The 15604-nt window shown below is 33.4% G+C and overlaps 1 protein-coding gene and 1 pseudogene across 1 annotated transcript in view; one reads left to right on the forward strand and one right to left on the reverse strand.

Moving 5' to 3' along the window:
* The window catches only part of ANTXR2 (anthrax toxin receptor 2), a 149085-nt gene that overhangs the window by 45132 nt on the left and 88349 nt on the right, over positions 1–15604 (reverse strand). The window contains exons 10-12 of the mRNA XM_023530896.1: positions 15314–15406; positions 10148–10315; positions 9622–9702 (exon numbers count right to left, since the gene is read on the reverse strand). Coding sequence (XP_023386664.1) covers positions 9622–9702; positions 10148–10315; positions 15314–15406 — 342 coding nt within the window. The remainder of the gene's footprint in view (positions 1–9621; positions 9703–10147; positions 10316–15313; positions 15407–15604) is intronic.
* On the forward strand, positions 2113–2231 carry LOC111740016 (annotated as a pseudogene).

Below are 15604 nucleotides of genomic sequence, written 5' to 3' on the forward strand. Positions count from 1 at the left end.
GCCAAGAAACATTATGGAAATCTAAAGTTTAGGAAATTAGAATCTTCATTTTCCCCATTTTCCAAGTGAAAAGAGCTCTCTAAGGAGAGAGATATGAGGTAAATCAGATAATAAAATTATTTTGAAAAGAGAAAGTTTGTGAAAACTATTCCAACTTTTTTAATTGAAAAAAAGAGCATAAGGAGAAAAAAAAAGGAAATTTCATGTAACCCTTTGAAATAAGTGTTCATTTTTAATCCAAAAGCAGATAATTTTTTTTAATTCCATTAATATTCTTAAACATAATTTCTTGCAAAGTTTGAAAAGCAAATCATTTTTATTTTATACCTCAAATTACACCAATTTCAAATTTCTCAAATGTTAGAAGCTGTGATTTGATTTAGAGTGGAATTAAGGGAAAATATAAGTAAAAATTATGTAAAACAATTTTGAAGATGATTCATTTAGAGATTATAAACATATTATAAAAATCCTAGTGTTTTATTTAGAAATAGAAAATAAAAGATATGTAGCCAAAAAGGCATTTGTCCTTAAAAGTATATATTTATATAATGTGTTAATATAAATTCATTTTTAAGAATAAGGGGGCAATAAAAGCTTCCTACTCAAGTCAATTTCCTTAACTGAGTTATAGTTTTTTTTAAACTGATCAACGAAGGTATGGTAGACACAAAGGCACCATCATAATGCACTTCGTTAAAATAACAAACTATCTACAAAATAATGCACCTCTTCCCCCCACTTGGACTGGGTCTTTTGAACTCTAAATTGAAACCTGAATATTTAACATATGCAGAACAATATAGTTTTGCAAATTATTAGATATTATAATGCAATTTAAATAATTATGTATTTCACCCTCTGTAATTAAAATCATATAAAGGCTATGCATAAAGTACACAAAAACAGAAAAAAAAGATAAAAAATTATATCCGTGCTGACATTTCTCCTCCTAGTTGGATGATGTAATTAATATCCTCACAGTCCTCTACATTGAAGCTGTGTACTGAGCCTAAGAAAAAAATTTGTTTAGCCCTGGACAATCAGTGCTAACCCTTGAGATTTTTTAAGTATTCTTTTAGTGTGCCAAAGCTCACTGATGATGAAAAGAGTTCATTTCTAAAATCAATGCATTAATTTAAGAAGAGAATATTTACACTAATATAGTCTTTTTTGTCTTGATTATCAAAAGGTTGCTGACCAATTTTAACCAAGAAATATCTCTATCTAAACTTATAAGTGGTATATGATACCACTAAATAAAATTATATCTGGATCAGGGGGGTATAATGCCAATTATATATCCAAGTTCTATTTATACTTTTTTTGAAAAAGTAAAATTTTGGGTAATTTCATGATTAAATTTTGCATGTTCTGGAGAATCAAACTGAGTCAATACTTGTCATCTTACACATATAATTAAGAGATGATTTATTTAAGCTAAGAAATGGTAACAAAAAGCACCCTATTTCATAAATTTGTTCTTTTCCATTAAAACAGATATTAGTTGATGACATACACACCGAGAAAATACATTCTATAAAAATATATATATATTAATCATACGAGACACACATACATATACATGCACATAAATCAGTTAGTAGGATTGTAATAAGAATGGCATGCTCCTGACATAGATTATTCTAATAAAAATTTATCTTTCATATATGTATAAACCAGAGTTAATTACTTCTACTAATTTAAACAGGATATTTAAGATATTTTAAGGATGCCCTAAAATATAAAGACAAGAGATAATAAGAATGAAAGATAACATAAAAGATAGAAAAGCCTAGTGGTACCTTTTCCCAGTGAGGTAACATCATAATTGGCCTAAAAAGCTATATAAAATTTCAGATCTTACAGAAATAAAAGGTAAGCAATCATTTCACAGTTTTAAAATTTTTTGATATTTTTTCCCTACTATTTCATTTAAGTACAAAAAAAGGAAAGGTATGAAAGCATCATGGGGATTTTGTGTACAATCAGACTGACTCAGGCTAAAATAAAGGGTTTTCTTACAGCCGCAAAAATCTATTACGAAGTTCAACTATCTGACACAAAATATTTAGCTGGAACGTAAAAACTAAGTTTAATAATGCAGTTATTGTCTACAGCCATGCTGCTCTGAATGTGCCTGATCCTGTCTGATCTTGGAAACTAAACAGGGTTGGGCCTGGTTAGTACTTGGATGGGAGACCACCTAGGAATACCAGGTGCTGTAGGTGTTAAAAATAATAATAATAAAAAAATAAAATTTAATTAAAAAAATAAAATAATGCAGTTATTAGCAGCATAGAACTCCAAGCACTGAAAACATTTGAAATATCAAATCGTTTGAGTGAAGGTTTCAATCTGCTCAAAAACACCCACAAAGTGGTTTACATTTTGCAAATGTGATGGGGAACCTAAAGACAGTGTGGCACGAAATCTCTGCTATCGAGATGCTCATTCAATTTGAAGATGAAATGGTTGACAGCACTGAGCACTGGGTGGTTTGTAAGCATGATCCTTGGGAAAGTTAGAATCATTGAAGAAGCCGCCGCTGAAGAAGGTGAGGCCAGTTTGTTTTGAGCGTGAGAATTCAGAAGCAAGACTGGCAGAGGAGTGAGTATAAATCCAGAACTAGAGATGTAAACAGGAGGACTGGCCTTTGTTTCACTGAGGTTATCAAACTACTCTACTGCCTTTAAATGAACCTGTGCTATGTTCTCAGATTTTTTTCTATAGAGTTTTTTTAAAACTGAAGACTAACATTGAATTCTGTCAGAATGGACATTTTTTTTTTCAAGCAGCTACCATTAATCATTTCAAAAAAATAAAATTATATTTGTATAATTAAAAGTTCTCTCAGCATAATAAATTTAGCTCAATTGGAAATTCACCATGCACTTATGTTGCTTATTTCACCACTGATGAAAACTTTGCCACACACAAGCATCTCTCCCCAGGCCATTGCTCCCTGGCTACTCCCATTCAAAAGGATGCCTTTGCCTCGGCACCTTTATCTCACAATGGTGATGCAGATATTTCCTCAGTGAGGAAGCCTAAAGTTATTAATAATAATAGTTTACATTACCATAGAGTCCTTATTATCTTACCATACCTTGGAGCTTTATTTGTCAGGCTAACATTTCTATTATGTCATATGTGTGTGTGTGCACACACGTGCACAATTATGTTTTTGCAATATTCCCAGAGAAAATTATACACATTAAAAAAAAAATTTTCTGGCCAAATCTAGGTGGTGGAGAGGGAAACCACCTCAAAAAAGAAAAATGCTGCCTTTAACATGTAATTCTTACTTTTGACTTGAAATTTTATTTCTAATATTCAACTATAGGTATGAAGTCTTTATAAATAGGAAGAAAATTAAAGTCAATGTAATTTTCTAAATTTTGTTTTACCAAAAATATACACCCATTTGAAAAACTCTAATACCATTTCTTCTCCATGTAATAAGAAACTCTATGATATAAGTTTAAAAACAGTGGATGTACTTCGCGGGTGTTACTACTACTAGCCTTCTTCCAGTGCAGTATATAAATTTATGTCTGCTTACTGGTAAATGAGAGATTGCAGTCTGAAGGTTAACATAACCTCGATTACAGCCAAGAAGCTCCTTAGAGATTTAGTGGGTTTATGGAACAACTCCCAAACTAGTGCTGTGCTTTCTTCTTTCTTTGCCTTTCTGCTTCTCTCTCTTTTCAAATAAAAAGAGGAGAATGCATGGTAATGCATCATTTATAAATTACCTTGTTATTGCAAAAACAAAACACTGCTTTGAAAACCAAACAAACTCCTGCTGCGGACTCCAGCTTGTTTGATGGAGGCCCTTCAAAAGAGTCCATGGCTTAATGGAGGTTGTTTATGTGGAGACTTCGATCTGTACCTGCTGTCCCCCGTCACTCCCTGGAAACTTGGCGGCAGATGTTGCTGCGTTAAGTCGTCTCTGAAGTGGCTTTCTGTCCTCGTCTCCTCACCGCAACGGAGTCAAACTGCATTAGATCTCTTTATTTGTGCCTAAGGCAAGTTTGGGAGCGCAGCTGTGTCCACCCCTACTCCTACCTTTGGTGTTTCGGGCCTCCAGGCAGCGAGTGTGAGACCAAAACGGTTCTGCGGCTCTCAACTACCTCCGCTGACAATCCGGCCGCTCGCCGCCGGCTGGGGAGGCCGCCGCCGCTGCTGCAAACAGATGTCGGTGACAACCTGCTTGCTCACACCTGGACGCGCGGCCCTAACCTCGCGCGCAGCGCGCTGAAACATTCATGACTCGGAGGAGTTGCCGCCACAATCAAAGCCTGTGCCTGGTGTATGTGCAGCCCGCGGAACATTAAAATCACCTCGGCAGGAGCTGGCGGCACCAAAAGGTAGCGAGAGAGAGGGACGGAGAGATTTCGCGCTGCTTTGATACTTTATGCCTGAACTTCAATTACTTGATCAAGGACTTCAATTCAACAGTGAATTCTTCTGCAAAAGAGCCCGGTGCGGCCTTTGAGCCATAAAAGGAGAGCATTTGGCTTGAAATTCAGCGTGATGCGACTTGCAGAGTAAATGTGCCATAACTATGGGGTTAGTTCTACGTTCGCTGATTTGTTTATTAAACTAAACTCTCAAGAGGCAGAATCCGCAGAAAACAACTTATAAATAAATGACAAGATTGTTTTCCAGCTAGAAACCTGATGCTGACTAGGCAGAGGTTCTGTTATTTTGGAACCATCAGCCACAGCCTGAAAACAATTGTGTTTTCTTGTCTATTAAGCAGCATTAAGAGTGACTATTACTTCCTTTAAAATTCATAAAGGAGAAAACATTCTGGTTTGTTTCTGGACAATATTAAACAAACTGCATCTAATTCCAACTACAATATTTTTTTCCAAAAGTCTACCTAATTTCTACAACATACAAATTACTGTATACTTCACACACACACACACACACACACACACACACACACACACACACGCACGCACACATCCCTCCTATACCATTATACAAATACTTCATAAGAAGCATAATCGATAGTAAATACATACAAGACTTTATGAGCACAGGGAAATAACAAAATTATCTGCAAAATTTATTCACTAATTTATATGTTGATAAAAGTTTCTTTTAAAAATAATTGGCCTTGAATAACTAATCACATTTGTTCCAATGAATTATCTGATATACAGAGACAAATGTTTTTAGGGGGAATCAGTGCATCTAATTCTAAGCTGACACAGGACTATTTACAAATTTCCTAATATTTAATGGGAAAATTTAATGAGAAAACAGAATTTTGATATGAAAGCGATAAACAGTTTCAAAGGACAATGAACATTTGTGTATACATATACACATGAAATCTTTCATGAGTAGTCTGAGTTTCAAATGTTTAACTTAGTTAATCAGGTACTGATTGTTTTCAGGGGAGTACTGAAGACAGGATTTCACCCTTATGCTGTGGAACCCTATCACAGGTGAGTATGTTTATGTAAAAAGCAATCAAAACACCTCCAAGACTAATTTTCTTATTCAATGATTATGCATTAGCTTACCTACATAATTCAACATAAAGAATAGCCAGAGAAGAAGAGAACACCACCATTTGGACATCCTCCTAAATTTAAATTTTTTTCTACTCTATATAATCCTATGAGACATATATATACAAAATTGGTGAAAACCATGAAGTTCGGGCAGTTTCATTAGGAAGGAAGGAAGGGAGGGAGGAAGGAAGGAAGGAAGGAAGGAAGGAAGGAAGGAAGGAAGGCAGGCAGGCAGGCAGGCAGGCAGGCAGGCAGGAAGGATTCTAGAGACCATGCAACCCAAATAGGATGATGGCTTTCTAAAACATAATGAAAGAAAACAAACAAACAAAAAACACTGGAATTCTTCAGTTATCCTAATAATGTACAGAACACTAATTCTGCTAAAGCATTAGAATTAGTTTTGCTATGTAACTGTGAAAAAATACAGATTATAGTTCTGTATGTGTGTGGGTTGGGAAGTTTATATTGGAATTAATTCTATCAAATAAAGAGGAGCTGGTTGATGATGTAGAGTTGACAGAAACATATTCTTAACAATCTTTTTGAAATACGAAAAATGGGATATGGGAAATAAAAAAGGAGGAAGCAAATATTTTCCTTGTCTAAAGGGAAAAAGTTATATGTTAATAACCACAGACTTTATATCAAACCCCAGTTTAAAAAATAATAAATATTATGAAGGATCACTAGCAAGAAACAGAAGCAATAGAGCAACCCATGCTGAGCTTACCTGATTTCCAAGATCAAGTAATTTTGCATCATTGGTTTTGTTGAAGGGGGAATACATAAATGTACATTATACCTCAAATTCAGTAAATAATTCAACAAAATTTATTAAAAGCCTTGTGAATAAGATGGTAATCTGAGATTTTACTATTGGGTGGGTTCTTAGCTTGCCATACTAATGTCATTTAACTGTGGAATGTCAACACATGGGGAAAAATTCTCATGGAATGCCACACTGAGGATTTAACAGTGGCTTGAAATAAGTGACAAAAATTTGCATGGGATATGAACCTAAAAGCAACAAACAAACAAGACAAACAAACAGAGACTCATGGACATGGACAATAGACTAGTGGCTACCAGAGGGGAGGGGGAAAGAGGAGAGGGGGAGGTAAATGGGGTAAAGGGGTCAAATATGTGGTGACAGAAAGAAATCTAATTATTGGTGGTGAACACAGAATGCAATATATATATGCCTTACTGTTGAATTGTACACCTGAAACTTACTGGATTTTGTTAACTAATGTCACCATAATAAAACAAACAAAAAAACAAACAAATAAAAATTTTCAAGAGAAAAATTGTTGAAAGCAGTAAATCAAAAATAGGTATTAGGGAGAAAGATTAAGTCGCACTGTGTCAAACACACATAAAGCCATAATATATATTTGATAGAAAAACAAATCAATTAATTGAACAGCAGCTGATGTTTACTTAGTTTAAAGATCTGCATTTAAGTAAAAAACAAAAAATCATAACTAGTATACATAGGAGTACAGTGGAAAAAACTGGTATTTTAGTTATTCATACAGAATAAAGGTTTACTATCTCTTATTTAAACTTTCGAAATATAAAATCTTTAAAAAGTTTTGTGCTAACTTTGTCACCAAAATTGATTTAGAAGCAAAACCTGAATAACTTGAGACTATAGTCTATGTTTATCCATTTTCAGTAATTGATACTTGTGTAACAAAATGTCTGAATAATATGATCAGGAGGTACTGCTTACATAAATATGATATATGGACTACATCAGATTCCTAAAAATCTGAAAAATTCTGAATTTTGAAACAATGTGATCTCAAGAGTTATATTAAAAGGCTTTAGGACTACATTAAACAAAAGTGTGACAAAACTACTAAAAATCAAAGGAAATCTTGGACAAATAATAGAAGCATCAGTCTTCAATCATGGAAAAAAAATAATTTAACCTGTTGAGACAACACATGGAATATTCTAGCACTATAAAAAAGTGTTAAATTTATACAGTATCTAATAAAGTTCTTGGTACATGTTTGGCACTAGATAAATACTTGTTGAATGAATGAAAGATTGAGTGTAATGCATCATTTAAAAATCAAATATATCGACTTATCCAAACTCAAAGCTTTCTTCTGTTTTTAAGCCCCACTCTCCAGATATTTAGTAATACATGAATCACTATATTCTTGGCTGCCTCACAGACTTTGCTCATGATGCTTCATCAGTGGAAATGCTCGCTCTACCTAACTCCATCTGATGAAATCTTATTCATTTTCAAAGATATAAGGCCTACATTTTTGAAGAAGCATTCCCAAAGTCCTCTAGGAAGAGTTAACCTCTCTTCCTCCATGCCCTCAAGAGTACTCGATTTCTAACTATAATATGGCCCAGATCACATTCTGGAATAAATATTTTTGTATGTGCCTTGTTTCTCACATTCCAGGTTTCTTAATGGCAAAGGCTGTAGTTTGTACTGGAAATCCCTCAGTATTTCCTGATGCCGTTACTTGTGCATATATATAATCCAAAAATTACTGAATTAAATCAAAGTTAGTAGAAATGATGAAAGACTAAAAACTAAATTTTAATTCTGAGAGTTAAAAGAATATACAAAGTATTGGCAAGAGTGCTAGAACCACTATCTGTTTGTGCTGGCCAATACATCTTCAGTGTTAACATGGTGCTCACCACTGAAAAAAGGTGAAATTTATTGAACAAATGAACTAATGTCTAACCAAGGGGAGAGAAAATTAAGACAGAATGAAATTAAGATGTCATGAAAACCATTTTAAAACATGAAGTGAAAGTCTAGCAGTTGAAGGGTAAGTAGCGTTGTTATATATTTTTCCCAAAGCAGTACTCCAAACCATGCATGCGTTTAAACAGAGGCACAAACTTCATTAAATATAAGAACATCTATTAACCATAGTGATCTGGTAATGAAAGAGGCTGCTTCATAAACTACCTCGTTCTCTCTACCTATGCTCCTAGCAAAGGGTAAGTGATCTGTTGAGCATATTCTAGGAATATTTTCTCAAATTGAATTTCCTAAATGGTTGAATTCATATGTTTTTTAAATTACTCCCATCTCATAGAAGTAAAGTATTAAGACCTAGACGTTTTTGTATTTTAAACACCAAGCTAAAATCATATATCACTATATATCACTTAGTTCACACTATAAAATAAATATGAATCTCATCAATTATCTCATCCTTAGGAAAAAAAGCCTATCAGACTTGAATGAACCTAAAGTCTTTTGAAGCCAATAAAGTTCACGGACTTTTTAAAACATGATGGTGATCACGTTGACAATGAAAAGATCCTGTTATTAATACTAACAGTAGTGTGTCTCTCTGAACCAAACCTGCCCATTGTTACATATTTAAAATTTTTAAACAGTTTTTCTTACATTGATACAATAGGAACTGGTGCTAATATATTAAAGAAATTATAAAACTGGAGTAATTCTAGACAAATTTCCGAAAACAAAAAAGACTTCCTTGGTAGGGAAAATGCATGCACACATACATATGTGTGTGTATTTATTGATTTTTATGTGTATATATGTGTGTGACCATTACAGATTTCTATAATGTTTTAAAACTTTAAAGATAATTCCATATATTTGAGAAATTACATCAACTGTTGGAGGCAGGAAAATAATATATTTATACCTAAAAAAATGGAGGCTCTAAGGCACATTGTCCAGGCCTCATTTCTGGTAAATGCTACAGAAAGACTTCAGTACTAATCCCCAGCCTGTCCTCCCATTGGGTAAAACCTCAGAACGTGATGTCATCCAAATCAAAGGCTGAAGCAATGAGTGTACCAATGAGCTTATTAAAGCATGTGTACCATGGACCATAATTTTTATGCATTACTTGAAAAGGGACTTGTGTTAAACCATTGCTTGAAGATGTATTCTAACAACAGGTAATTTATTAAGCACCCTATTAATAGGAATTTGCACAAGATGATCATTCTTTCCTCGAGTGTAATGGGGGCTTTACATTTTTTTTGGATTCTTTCACTACTTTCATTATACGGACCCCATGATCAGTTATTTCCCAACACATTCCCACATACAAACCTCGTCTCCTTCCTGTGGTCGCATCAATGAAACCCGATCATACTGCCTCCTCAACAAAGCCCAGAGTGCATCAAGACGACCCTAAAGGGAACATGATTTGTAAATTCGTAGGAAACAGATTTGGCCTCTATTTGCTGAACCAATGAGTTAAGGTGAAGAAGGTAAAGCCTCATTTTCTACTCCCATCTATTTTATAAATTAAGTAAGAGAGAGAGAGAGAGAGAGAGAGAGAGAGAGAGAAGGAAGAAAGAGGAGAAGGAGGAGGAGGAGGAGGAGAAGGAAGGAGAAGAAGGAAGAAGAAGAAGAAGAAGGAGGCGGAGGAGGAGGAGGAGGAGGAGGAGGAAGAAGAAAGAGAAAAGGAGGTTCTTATTGCTGAGAAAGTATTCAGTTGCTATAATGCAAAATGAATGTCTGCTATTTGATCTACCTCAGTCCTCCTTCAGATAGCTGGAGAGTAAAGAGGACTAAAAAAGTTACAGTTTCCTTAGGAAGTTTCAGTTAAATTACACAAAATCTGCCCAATTACCTTGATTGGTGTGTACCACTTTGTCTGAGGAGGCTGGTATGTGGGTTTGGGTCTAGGTGGCTTGGGCCTGATGGGTTCCTCTACTTCTTCAGGAATTGTCACCACAGCATTTTTGGCTTTCTCTAGCCTTGCACCTTCCTCAGTAGATCCTTTATCACCCCAACGAACCTTTAAAACACAAGGAAATACTCGTATCAGACATACAGCGTCCTAGATAAACAAGCCCTTATTTAGCCAATGGTCCTTCAGTTCACCACCTCAGAGTAAAGAGAAGATGAGTAGGTATACTAATTCTAAATTTCTCCTCTTCTGAGATTTAATAAGTTTCTCATCACTTCTTATGTATTTAATATTAAGATTCTAGGGAAAAAAAAACTCTTTGGGTCAATTAAAACTTGAAGCAACCATTTCTCCATTGTTTAAAATAAGGAATTAATTTTGGGTTTACATATGAAATGCATAGACAGTGTGTAATTCTATTCTCTAATTAGGTAGGTTCCCCTTCTAGCTAAATACATATGAATATATACTGTTGGCACTGTGGGAAACAGATGTTAATAATGATAATTAGCATTTATTAAATGATTACTATGTGTCAATCTGCATTTAATCCATACAAAAATGCAGTGAGATAGATATCGTATTTTTTCCTTCCAGATGAGGAAACAGACACAAAGAAGTTAAGCAACATGCCCAAAGCCACATAGCTAGTAAGTAGTAGGGCAAAAATTTGACAACAGGCAGTCTAAAATGGGTTAATACATTTCAAATAGGTTTGAACTTTACAAAGGTATTTTACAAAATGGAATTAATTGTACCTTCTAAACTTTTCGTTAAATTTGATTAAGGCATAACATCTGATTTAAACATTTAGTGCTCAGAAGTAAATTAAATATATATGATTTTTCCTCACTTTTGTAAAGTTTGACTTTGTAAAGTAACTTTTAGTCTCTACTTTCTGGGCTCATCTGAGTATAGTTATTTGACATATCAATTTTTCACTGAGGAAGACAAATTGGAAAAAACTCTGCTTTGAAAAGAAAAATTCAGAAACACCAGGGAATTCCACAAACTTTAGAGAATTTCGTTCTCTGAAAATTCTAGACATTGAAAAACCATAGGGCCAATGACTGTTTTCTTTATTTTTCAATGAACGAGAATTAAGGGCTAGATCTGAGCCAAATTTTGTCATGTGTGGGCATAGAAACAAGATGTGGCCCCTATAGGAAGGCTTTGTCCAACTAGAAGCAGTAGAAAAGTCCAAAAACCAATGACATTATCAAAGATGACAGAGATAACATAAGTGAAGTTCTGAAAAGAAATAGGAAACTCTGTTCAGGGCACACTATGATTCATCAGAATTAAGTGATTTCTAAAAGAAAAAAGTGATTAAATACTTTTTAAAGCATTTTAATAATCTGAGTTAGTGGAGAGGAATACAGATAATTATTGTTCATAGAAAGAACTATTCACAGCTTTTTGATAAGATTTACTTAGATGTTTTTACTTTTTTTTACTACAATTTTAGAATAGGCTTTCAATTACAAGTGGACTCTATTGAGTCATTAAAACGTATCGGTATCTTTCAGTGTGATCAGTGGTACTAGAATGTTCTTTATGAGGTTGTTAAAATTGTTTTAAACACCATTAAAGCTTTAGAGCTAGATAGTTGGCTCTCTTTCCAGAGAAATGACCTTCTCTTTCAAATCACAGTGTCTCCATCTAAATAAACTAAAACATTTAAAATCTTTAGATATTAGCTAAATTGAGCTACAGAACTCTAAAAGCAGGATACATATCCTTGCAGTTGTAAAGTCTTGATTTTAAGGGGAAACAACAACAACAACAAAGAGATAAACATAGGACTACATAGCTCAGAAGTAATTCAGAATAGAAGTATAAGAAGGTACATTTTAAATCTATTTGGAAATTAAAGATTTTAACACATGTAGCTACCTAGCCTAGCCTTCAAATTCATATCGCAGAGTTAATGGTAATCATATTTTTCCTCCAAGTTTCACTGATGCCATTATCAGAAAAAGAACACGAAGCTAGCTAAACTAGAGTTCTGACCGAATGTGGCATTTCTAGGGACTTAACTATCAAAAGACTATGCTTATGAAATATAACTGCTGAATTCTTAAGGAAGTCATTAAATAAATCCATTAGTGTTATTTCATGAAGTAGCTGTTTTATCATTGCCACCATCACAACAAACGACTATCTTAATCTCAAATTCTAACACTAGGAAAGACTTTATAGAGTTTTCCTAAAACTCTCAAAGCAATTAAATATAAACATTCTATGTATAAATCTTAATTTTAGTTTGACTACAATAAGATAGTCAAAAAGGATAAAAGAATAACAAAAATAGATTGTTAAGGGAGCCTTAGCAGAGTTCATATATCTGACCTTTTTTTACCATGAAAACAAAAAGTGCAAGCTTGATATCTAAATTCTTCCAACTCTACTTGGTTTTCATGATTACAATGAAATTCCATAATTTCCAGAGTATATTTGGATGACTAGGAGGTTATATCATAAAGGAGCAATTTCAGAATTGAGAAAAGAAACAAAAACAGTTTCACATTGAATTGGCAGAAACACACATTTGAAGTCATTAGGTATTGTGGATCAGTTGTGCTAACAGCTGTTATTAACATCAGCTCAGTTCCAGTTTTCTGCAAATTTCCATTACCATGGTGTTTAAGTATTTAATTTAAAAGAGGAGTATGAAAAAATTTCTAGGTAAAATCCCTAGACTGGCTTAAAATAACATTAGTTATGAAGATATGTTCTGTAATTCAGATGTGCTCATAATTTCTATAATTTCTACTTTCCCCAGTTGAAAGTATTTTTTTAAGAGATATACTCTCTAGGTTTGAATAAGCATAATTTTCAACCAGATTATGCATTCTATTTTCCTTTAAATAAGTTCATGTTTGAGACAGTTTAAAGATGTTTAATTCTCACTTCAATTTTTGTGTATTTTTATGTATTGCGTTTTCTCTTTGTAATACCCACATTTACTTTCTCACTTTTTTTTCATTCTCATTCTCATTTCCACCTCATTGATGGCATACTCCATAAAATTAAGCCAGAATTATTGACGGCTAAAATATATCTTGACTTATTAAAAGTGGGTGAGTCTTTTTCATAAATTTTCCTCAATCGAACAGGATGGGCAATATAATATCACATATTAAGGGTCAATGCTTAAAACTTGAAATGTGAGTTACTCAAGAATGTGCATGAGCCCTTGGCTTTCTTGAGCATTGACTAATAATATACCCTTTAACTCAGGAGCCATTCAGCTCATGCCTATGCTTTGCTTTTCTTTAGAAAGAGATCTCAATCTTTGGAACACTGGACTATTAAACTAACTAAAATCTGGCATAATTCCTAATGTTTTCAGTAGGAATATTATTTATTCATTTAAAATATACTCATACATCACATATTAATATATTCATATCTTGTCATGTGGTATTTTACACATGTGGATTTCAAAATAGAATTAAATTTATTATTCTGAATGTAAGTAGTAGATGCTTAATGTCGAATAAGTTAGGAAAAAATAGAAGAATATATAGTATAAATTGAAAATCACTCCATCCAGAGAAAATTATTCTAACATTTTGTAGCGCATTATGTCAAACCTTTTTCCCCCTTGCATACATCTTTTTGGAATGAGATTAAATAAACTAAAAATAAGTTGTGACAGATCATACTTAGATATCTATATGTAACATTTTTATTTACAAGCATATTTTTTATAGATAGGAACATCTAATATACTCTTTCCCACCCCTCCAATACTAGAACAACACAACAAAAGCAAGCTAAAGGAAAATGACCTTCCTTCTGTATCAAACGACAAGAGCTAGCCCAGTCATGTTCTCTGTACTACTTGATATTCCCAATTACCCACATATGAACACTTACGTAATCTCTTCTCCAAAAGATAAACTTAATAGCTTCTAGCACTTGCCTTTTCCATGGCTTACTGGCAATGAGGTACTTGTCTCAGAGGCTATTTCGGCAATGCTTTGGCAAGGTCTTAGGGAAAATGTGCATTATTTTAAGATCCAAAGTGCTCAAGAAAATGAGAATCACTATCAGATGACTTGAATAACCATTTTGGTAATGACAACCACATTACGTAGGCCTGGGCTTCTCTTGAAAAATACTGAAATTTATTCTAAAAAGGGGAAACTCCTCAGGTATCTGAATTTAATAAAAAGAGAAAATTGCAACAGGTCATTAATTAGCTAATTGATTTTTCCTGGCAGTAATGGGACAAAGCAGATCCGACAGTAAGAGACAAGTGCAATGACTGCACAACACAAAAATAATTCCTTATTAAGAAGTAAAATTAAAGGATGACTAATATGGAGAAAATGTCAAGATCTGTGTTTAATAATAAAGTCAATATATCAATGAAAAAATTTCTTTAATTACTCATTGGGGTGAGATGATAGCCTATCTAAACTGTTGTTAAGGGCTCAGTACTGGCAATGAATGCTTATTATTAATTAATTAAGCACTTTGAAAAATATTTCTGTGGTAGTAAGAAGACCTCATTTGATGTTTAAGATATAATATTAAAGTTCAATTATTCCACAATTTAAGCCAGTCAAAAAATTTGGTACGTTTCATAAATATTTAATACTTATTAAGGTCATTCATAAGTGATAAGTAAAAGTTATGAAAAAAAGCCTTAAATGCACTTCCTCTACATTTGAGATGAGTCATATCCATAATATTAAATATTTTAACATTTTCTCCTCAAATAATACATAACTATTGGATCTTTTCAAAGATAAGCATTGTTGCAATTTTAAGTGGTTGGCTTCTTCAAAGTTGATGTTCTCTGCAGTAATTTTTTCCAAAATAGTAAGAAAAACCCTAACTTTGTTTTGCCCTTTAAAATTCAAACATCTTATCAATGCAATTCTTTGACTACTGAAGTCAGTTCATTTTGGACAGCTTTGAAATGGCTAAGATGTTCCCACAGGGAAAAAAAAATCCCCCCAAAACACAGTGTTAAGTAAAAATGGATGTATTCAGATACTGAATTATAAAAAGTACAGTTTCCATGGCTTAATACTTCTAGAAATATATATTCCAAATTAGCAGTTTCCATTTTTTGTGTGAGATACCAACCTCCATTCTCTTAATTCCTCCAACCCCTCTGCCACCATAATAGGAAGCATCCACAGTTGGCCATTTCTTGTTAGGCAAGGGTTCTTCTTCTTCCTATTTAGATACAATTTTTAAAAACTGGTTAAATTAAATTTCTAAAATATTGCTTAGTCAGAACCAGCTCACATTTAACCATTTTTCTGAATAATGCCATTGATATGTAAGAAATGTAGTAAAAATTATATATTTTCGTGTAGATGTATTTGTGATTACATATATAAATTTCAAGTAGAGTTCTACAGAATGAGGACT

The sequence above is a fragment of the Pteropus vampyrus genome, unplaced genomic scaffold (assembly GCF_000151845.1).
Source record: "Pteropus vampyrus isolate Shadow unplaced genomic scaffold, Pvam_2.0 Scaffold56, whole genome shotgun sequence".
NCBI classification, from domain to species: Eukaryota; Metazoa; Chordata; class Mammalia; order Chiroptera; family Pteropodidae; genus Pteropus; species Pteropus vampyrus.